Source organism: Sinocyclocheilus anshuiensis, unplaced genomic scaffold, assembly GCF_001515605.1.
Source record: "Sinocyclocheilus anshuiensis isolate Anshui unplaced genomic scaffold, SAMN03320099.WGS_v1.1 scaffold183, whole genome shotgun sequence".
In the NCBI taxonomy this organism is placed as follows: domain Eukaryota; kingdom Metazoa; phylum Chordata; class Actinopteri; order Cypriniformes; family Cyprinidae; genus Sinocyclocheilus; species Sinocyclocheilus anshuiensis.
The window spans coordinates 727,532-736,076 of record NW_015548309.1 but is presented as its reverse complement, the minus strand read 5'-3'; the positions used below and the strand labels follow the sequence as shown (position 1 = coordinate 736,076).

General features: G+C 36.9%; 1 protein-coding gene across 1 annotated transcript in view; it reads left to right on the top strand.

The window, feature by feature from the left end:
- LOC107656283 (coiled-coil domain-containing protein 136-like) overlaps nt 1–8,545 on the top strand; it is a 28,370-nt gene that overhangs the window by 6,118 nt on the left and 13,707 nt on the right. Inside the window, 2 exon segments of the mRNA XM_016444043.1 lie at nt 8,012–8,332; nt 8,524–8,545. The exon segment at nt 8,524–8,545 is cut by the window's right edge and continues 53 nt beyond it. Of these exon segments, the coding sequence (XP_016299529.1) occupies nt 8,012–8,332; nt 8,524–8,545 (343 nt within the window).

The window sequence follows — 8,545 nt, the reverse complement described above, 5'->3', positions numbered from 1 at the left end:
GAACAGCTGGGTTTTTTATATATATATATATATATATATATATATAACTCTTTTATTACAGTAAAGAGTAATAATAAAGAGTATTTTTTAATACACATTGTCACATGAACAAGTTAGAAACCTACACATGGCAGTAATGGTTCCTGAATCATTTCAAATGACTCACAGTGTTGTTATCGTTAGCTAAAACTATTCAAAAATCATTTTCAGTAATTTAATTTAAGTTCAAATAAAATATTAAATGAAAAACTTTAACATTTAAAAAGATTAAAATTAGAAATGTTGCTTTGGCAACAGTGTTGGACATTTTTTATTTTGAAGTACTAAAAATACTAAAGCTGAAATAAAAATAAATTAAAGCTGCATAGAAATATATATATAAAAAATAATAAAAATGACAAAAGCACAGAAAAAAATCGCTAAACCCTAAACTAAAATGAAACGAAAAACATAAAAATTAAAGCTAATGCTAAATTATAATACATATTAATAAATATATAATAAATAATATGAAGTATATAAATAATACAAAAAAAAAATCACTGTTCAGTGAAGTAGATTCGGTGACATTTCTGTATGCTTTACTTACAGAGTGAATTTGTTTCAAACCACTAAATCACAAGTAAGTTCAAAACAGTTTTATGTATATTTCTGACTGATTCATTTAAAGGGGTCACTCTCTCTCTCTCGCTCTCTCTCTCTCTCGCGCGCTCTCTCTCTCGCTCGCGCACACAAACACGATGCGCAAAACTCTGCATTTGAACAGTCAATAGCAAATACTTAAACTAATAACAAAACAGTAGCTGATTCAGAAGTGCCAGATTGTCATAGCAAAGTCAGAATTACCACCTCTCCTAGGTTCACGAAACGGTCGTCCATAAAATGCATTGCTGTTCTGTTGTAAGTGATCTTAAAGATTCCTTGCTTTCGCCTAGAAACACACAGCGTCTCCCTGGCATAGCTGCTTCAACACTACCAGCGGTTACTGAAACCACGCCTTCTTTCTTTGCGTGCACATTTGGGCGGCATTATGCTAATATTTCCACATATGAGGTAGATATGTGGGGGCGTGTTAGAACAAGCCGTTTTAGGGGGGCGTGGCGTGGCAGAGTCTTAACTTTGATAAAGAATATCTCTTTGGTTTTGAGACTTTAGTCTTTGCAACTTCAGGGATCTTATCTATGCACAATCAGCTTGTAACACTCCAAAGAGAAAGGAAAACTTGAAATCGCATCATATGACCCCTTTAAAAGAACTGGGTTATTGGTGTCATTTTTCCATGAATCAAATGTTACAACCCACATTGTCACAACCTCTCATTTTTGCATGCTGCAAACACTGGATTGTGCTCTTTAAACTAGATTATATTGGACAAAGCTGAGTTTGGATGGACATAAAGCTTTCCAGACTTGATTTTAAATAATTAACAGCCATTACGTAGTCACAGATGGAGCACTGCTTTCTCTTTTACTCACTCATTATACTTGTATTAAATGCTTTCTGCTGCTGTGGTAATGTCTAGGTTGTCAACACTTAATGAGAACTAATTAACAATATCACAATAGAGGAGAAGAGAGCAGACATGGATCCATAATTGGGGTGTTTTGAGAATGCGTAATCATCCCCCACCTGTGAGGCCTCATTGATATTCCTGAAACACAGGTCTGTGCTTAAGAGCGGATGCTGATTTACATTGTGTTAATGTGTGTTTACGTATGAGTGTGGTAGGGCTATACAAGCATTGTTTAATGCATGTTTTTTGGACAGATTGCAATATAGAAAATGTCACACAGCCACCTCCTCTTCTCTCTGAAATGAATGCTTGCAATATGAAATCAAAATTGACCTTGTTTTCGTGCATAATTCATCAGTGCACATTATTGTAAGGCTTGTCTTTTATAATCTTTAATCAAAACTTTCTCCGTCTCTGAAATGACTCATTTTCCTGTCACTACAAGGCTATATGAAAGATTATGTTGATTATTCCAGTTAGTGCCGTCTCTTACAGGAACAGTTTACAGAAATAGGAAACGTTGTCATTTATTCATGAACCTTCATGCCTTTCCAATCCCGTATGACAAAATTTTCAGTGTAAAACACAAAAGGAGGTGTTTCACAGAATGTTCTGGTTGCTCTTTACATTACAATGAAATTGAATGAGGATGTGGAGCTCTAAAATTGACAAAAATGACACCATAAAAGTATTTCATATGACTTTACTATATTCTTCCCCTCTACACTTAAACTCAAATTTTATTTGCATTTGCATAGATTCAAAATGACACGTCATTCCAGGTTTGACGTCAGTGATGCTAAATTGCTGTTAGTTGTAATGTGCCTTGCAAGTATGTCAGTGCAAATTATTATTGGATACTACTGGATATTTTTGCCCTTTTTCTCACTCCAAGCTACCTTTATGACTTAGAAGGGTTTTGTTGACTACTTTTATGGTGCTACATTTGTTTTTATTTTTTTTATAGCTTATAGATTTTTTTATAATTTATTTTCCATATTCAATGCAGCTTTATAGAAAATAATTATATTCATTTTTATAATATCTTAACATCTTCATGCCTTATAGTCACATTTAGCAAATTAGAGCTGGGAAATAATATTGTTTACATTTTTTGATGATATAAACAATCAAGCATTTGAATTTTGCTATATAGTGTATATCACTTTTCATGCATATACTGTATGTATGCAGATGAAGATGGATATTATCCAGCTTTAAATATATTGTGTGATACATATGTGACAAGGAACGAAAAACTCAGTTTGATGTGATAGTGGAGAAATAAACCCTGTCACTATTTACATTTATTGACCGGAATAGAGCAGCAAGAACATTCTGCAAAACATATTCTTTTGTGTTCCACAGAAGAAAGTGAATCATACAAGTTTGGAACAACATAAATGTAAGTAAAGTATGAAAGAAATGTCATATTTTGGGAAACTGTTCTTTAAAAGCAATTAGAGCCACAGCGCCCATTATTAGGACTTCTTATTGTGTACATTCGCTTGAAGGTCTCTGTAGGTGACTGTTACAGTCCCTTTTCCCATGCATCTGTTTTTCACCAGAGCTGTCAGCTTATTAACTGACAGGCACCATTTAGCCAGCTCAGTCTGGGTCCTTTTCGCAGAGACGTTGCAGTCTATACTTATCCTGTGGTTTACTGCAGGCTTATACAACAGCAAACACTGACCACATTACTTCCCTCAGTCAGAAACCTGCAGCTAACGCTCTGGGAGCCCGTTTGACTTTTATGAGCAGCAGTTTAACTGACAAATTCGACTTTTGACCCATTACTGAAGATGCAGTAGAAAGCACTTTAGCCTTTGCACAGCACTGCAGCTGTACTGGTACTTGTTTTTGGCAGGTGTTTGCTATGGAAAAACAGCATGCTGCATTGCAGTCATGCTTTAATAATGAGGAGGAATGCAACTTAAGTAGAAAATGCCTTAAGTGTGTATGCAAGAGTCTAGTTTTGTAAGTTAGTCTAAGTCTTTGTGTTTTGTGATTGTATGTGTGCCGAAGGTGTTTGCTCTACTCTTGCTCCTTGATTTCCCATCATCTTTCTTCTTCCCAGTGCTGGGCTCAGTTTAATAATTATGTTTAGACTCTGATTTTCTGTGCAGCTCATATGGTGGTGACAGGCTGCAATAAATTAAGTGTTTAAATATTCTTTTTGGATTTGATGGATAACTTGAGAGTATAAGGCTGAAAGGTCTGTTTAAGGTTAAGGTCAGTGTAATGTTACCCTCGGCTAGCACTGGGAGTGAGAGCAGCGCTATAAACAGGAAACTGATGTCACAGTTTGGATTTTAGCCAGACACAGGCTGACCATGAGCAAAAAAGCGAATATGCATGTAAAGTTAGTTAGTGTATAACGGGTCTTTCAGGCCAAGGACTAGAAGAGAGTGTTGCATTTGAAATAAAATGCCTATAATAACATGTATATCAGTGTTTCTCAACCCTGGTCCTGGGCGCCCCCCAGCACTGCACATTTTGTGTGTCTCCCTAATCAAACACACCTGATTCAACTCATTAGCTCATTAAAAGTAACTCCAGGACCTGAAATGGGTATGTCAGATAAGGGAGACATACAAAATGTGCAGTGTTGGGGGGCGCCCAGGACCAGGGTTGAGAAACACTGATGTATATGATACTATAATGTTGTATTTACATACTTATTTTATGATGTTTACATTAAATATGCATTTAAATAATAATTACTGATATGTAGATTCATTAACTTGTATGTTAAATTTGAAATTGATTAAATATTTTAATTATATTTAACATTTTAGTTAATTATTTGATATTTTAATTGTGTGTGGGACAATGAAATGTAGCTGAATTTTATTTTATTTTGGATGGATAGATGGATGAATGCAGTACTGCTGTGGACCCCCTGTGACCCCCTGATGAAGACCCCTGAAATAGTGTATTTAGTTAGTTTGTCCCTCACTGAGATCATGTCATTCTGATTGACTGCTGACGGTACTGGCATTATGATTGACAGGTCAGAACACAGGTGATAGCATAACTAGAAAGGGTGCAACACATCTGAATACATCAGTGTTTGATTGATCTTGTTTTTGTTATGTTAAGAAATTAGACTGGATTTCCACCAGTGCCGCAGGCCGATCCCAAAGCCACACTTGTGACCAGAATGATAATAATTCTCTGAGCTCATGAGAACTCTGTGAACTAGACGAGAACTATATTTGTCTGCGTTTATGACGATTGTAATGGGACTCTTTGCACATCAACATTTAATGCCACTCATGATATTAAGATTAAATATGAGCCTCTGGACATGGTCTGAAATAGTTTCATTTGATTATTATCTCCAAAGTGCTCATTTGCAAATTAAGTGTGTCAGTTGTTTTGTAAATTAATGCTCTGATTTCTGAGATGGGTTTAAATTCCACATAATACATTTCTCATTCATTTTGATGCAGCTGCAGATTCCATCATGGAATTGTAATCAGGCAAAATTACACAAATTAACTTAAGGAACAGACTCTTGCATTCTCCTGAACTATGTCTGTTGAATAAAGATGCGGCTGTTTTTATGAGTCGTCGTCATACATGAGAAAATCACAAGAATCTGAGTTCAACAGGAAGTGTCGAGCCTCTGTTATGTCAGCCATTGCATATATGGTGCCTGTTATTACAAGAGAGAGAAAAAAATCAGTTCACATGTGTTTTGTGTTCTGTGCAGTGTTAGATTGTGCATGTACATGTAATTTTCTAAAAAAATTACTCACCCTCATGTAGATGAGTTTATTTCTTCAGGACACATTTATAGAAATCTAGCGTTACATCACTTGCTCACCAGGATCCTCTGCAGTGAATGGGTGCCGTCAGAAGTGACAGTTTAATGTTAAAAAGCCTTAATGATAGATTTTTTTTTACAAACAGACAGGCAGCTTTACACTTCACAAGATGTTAACCGATGGACTGGAGTCGTGTGGATTATTGTGATGTTTTTATCAGCTGTTTGGACTCTCATTCTGACGGCACCCATTCACTGCAGAGAATCCATTGGCGAGCAAGTGATGTAGTGCTACATTTCTCCAAATCTGTTCAGATGAAGATAACTCCTCTACATCTTGGATGGCTTGAGGGTGAGTACATTTCAAGCAGATTTTCATTTTTGAGTGAACTATTCCTTTAAATTTTAAAAGTATATGCAGAACTATAAGTTTTGTATCAAAGATCATAGACTGACAGCACTACTTTATACTAATTATACAGAACACCAGAGATGCTGCTGTTGCGTAACTTTGCCTTATTCGTCCTGAGGGATGCTGCATGATTGCGGTGTGCATTGCCTATCCAGTGATTGATCCAGATGTCTGTCTGCGTGTAAAAATAATTATCCGTCCCCACAGAATAATTCATAGCTCAGATACGCTGGATAAAGCTGATTGGTTGCTATCAAAGCTGCCTATAATCCTTTGAGCTCAAGACCCTGCCTGTTCTGCTGCTTCCGCCTGTATGTGTGTGTGTTTCCCCACTGGTTCATTATTATTTTATGTTTGAAAGACTTTAATCTGCAAAGCATGATCAATAATACAGCACAGGGCTCATTACACGGGAATATTACATTCAGGAAGAGAGAGGGAAGTGAAGAGAAAACAAACAAGGGGAAAAGAGAAAGAGGGAGTGATCAGGAGAAAGAAAGACGGAGGAATGGAGGGGGAGGAGTTGCTGGCAAGACAATTCATTTTCCGCACTGACAGATTCCGTTAATCCCACACAGGCATCTGATCTAAGAGGATCAGAGAGGTGAATCGTCTAGTCAGGTCTGGCATGGCCGACTGTCTCTGTGTCCTGTGTGTGGACCTCGCGTCGTTCACAAGCATTAACCAGTTTAGATTTGCCAAACAGGTGACTGTTGGAAAGACGGATGGACCCGGGAAAGAAAAGGAGGATCATTTGGAAAACGAGAATGAAAAATAGCTGATGTGAAGCGTGCAAGGCAGGAAATGAGGGTGTGATGAATAGAAAAGAAGAAAGGGATTGGAGAGAAGGAGAGTGTTGAAATTAGCTATTTTTAACCAGTTGGCTCCTTCCTTTGGTGGGTGATTAGCACAGACTGTACAGGAGAACGACAACAGGAGGAGATCAGATGCTCACTTTATGTTCTTTCATTCAGTTTGTTTGTCACTTTTCATTCAGCATAGAAAAAAATCACATGAGATCTGTTTAATGTCTTATTTGATGTCATTTATTTGAATATTTTATCTAATGTATAGTATTAATGATGTATGTATGTGTGTGTGTGTGAAATTAGTATTATTAATAATTTAATGTCATATAATATATCTATATATGTGTATTATATATGTATAGTATACATATTAAATTATTATTATTAATTTAATGTTCTATATTAAAAAAAATATATATACACATTCATTAATATATTACACACAGTGTGTGTATATATATATATATATACATTCTTACACATACACATACTGTATGTGTAATAATAATAATAATAATAATGTATATAATATATGTATATATAGGCCTACATTATACAAATGTGTATATATTACACAAATATACATACAGTGTATATATATATATATACAAAAAAAATATATAAGGTTTTTTATTAATGATTTAATGTTTTATATTGTAGTATATATACTTAATAGTTTATATATATATGTATATATATATATATATATGTGTGTGTGTGTGTGTGTGTGTGTGTGTGTGTGTATAAAATTATGTACAAAATCGATTAGTATGATGTATGTGTATACCCAGTCCTGCCACTAGAGGACTCTATGGGTCTCTTACAGTTTGAAAGGGCCACTGCTGCTGTTGGCTGTAATTTCTGTGTCTGTGTTGTGTTTGTGAACCGAAAACAGGTGAAGGCAGAGGGGTGAATCATGGCCTAAATCCTTAAAATAGCACACATTCCTCTAGCACTGGGACACTGGTGGCCCTGGGTGGGTGTTTTGATTGCTTGAGGGGGTCTGGAGGTCTGTTGGTGGCAGAGAGAGATGAGAGCTGGGGGCCAGCAGGTGATGAAGAGGTTCCTCAGATGAAGGTGTTGGAGTGGATGGATTTAGTAGGTTCTCACCAGAGACGACAGGTGGAGGTTAGGGGTGGGGGTGTGGGACATGTATAGCTGCACATCTCATTTCCAAACAGAGAATGTGGGTATGACAGCGAGACAACTTTGAAATGTGATTTTGCTGGATGAGTTAATGTTGATTAGAGCAGAGAGGATTCAGCTCAAGGAGTATTGTAGGTTCAGTACAAGTTAAGCTCAATTCACAGTATTTCTGTCAAATAAATAAAATAAATAAATATAGACACTATATATATATATATATATATATATATATATATGCACTCATACATACATATATAGATATATACATATATAAATATCTGACTGCTGAAAAAATTTTGAATCAAGTCTTGCATATAATTGACTGATTAATTTATCTTTGATCTATTTTTCTGTCTCAGACGATGTGTGCGACTTGAAAGTGGAGCGGCCAGGTATAGGCAGTGAAATGACGGCCAAAGAGCGAGGCTCGCTGGAGGACAACGAGGAGAGAGACCAGGAGGAGGTGGAGGCTGGAAATGGAGAGAAGGGGCAGGAGGATGAGCGGGAGAAGACGGAGGTGAAGGAGGAGGAGAAGGAGGGGGAAAGAGAGGAGCAAAGAGGAGTGGATGAAGAAGATGAACTAGAGGTGCTGAGGTCGCAGGTGGTGCAGCTGCTCCTGGAGCTGGAGGAGACCAGAGAGGTGTCGCAACGACACGAGGAGAGCTACAACGAGCTTCAGGGTGCGTATGCTAATGGGGTCTGTTTTTAGGGTGTGACATCATCACTGGGGAGTTCCCTCTGAGCATGCTCAGCTGTCACTGACCACCAAACCACCTGTTGCTTGTCATGCCCTCACACAAATATTCCTGGCTTGTTAATATTGTCGGATGCCAGTGATAGGTTACTAATTACATTTCTAATGTCCCTCCAGCCACCTTTTAATGTTGTTCTGT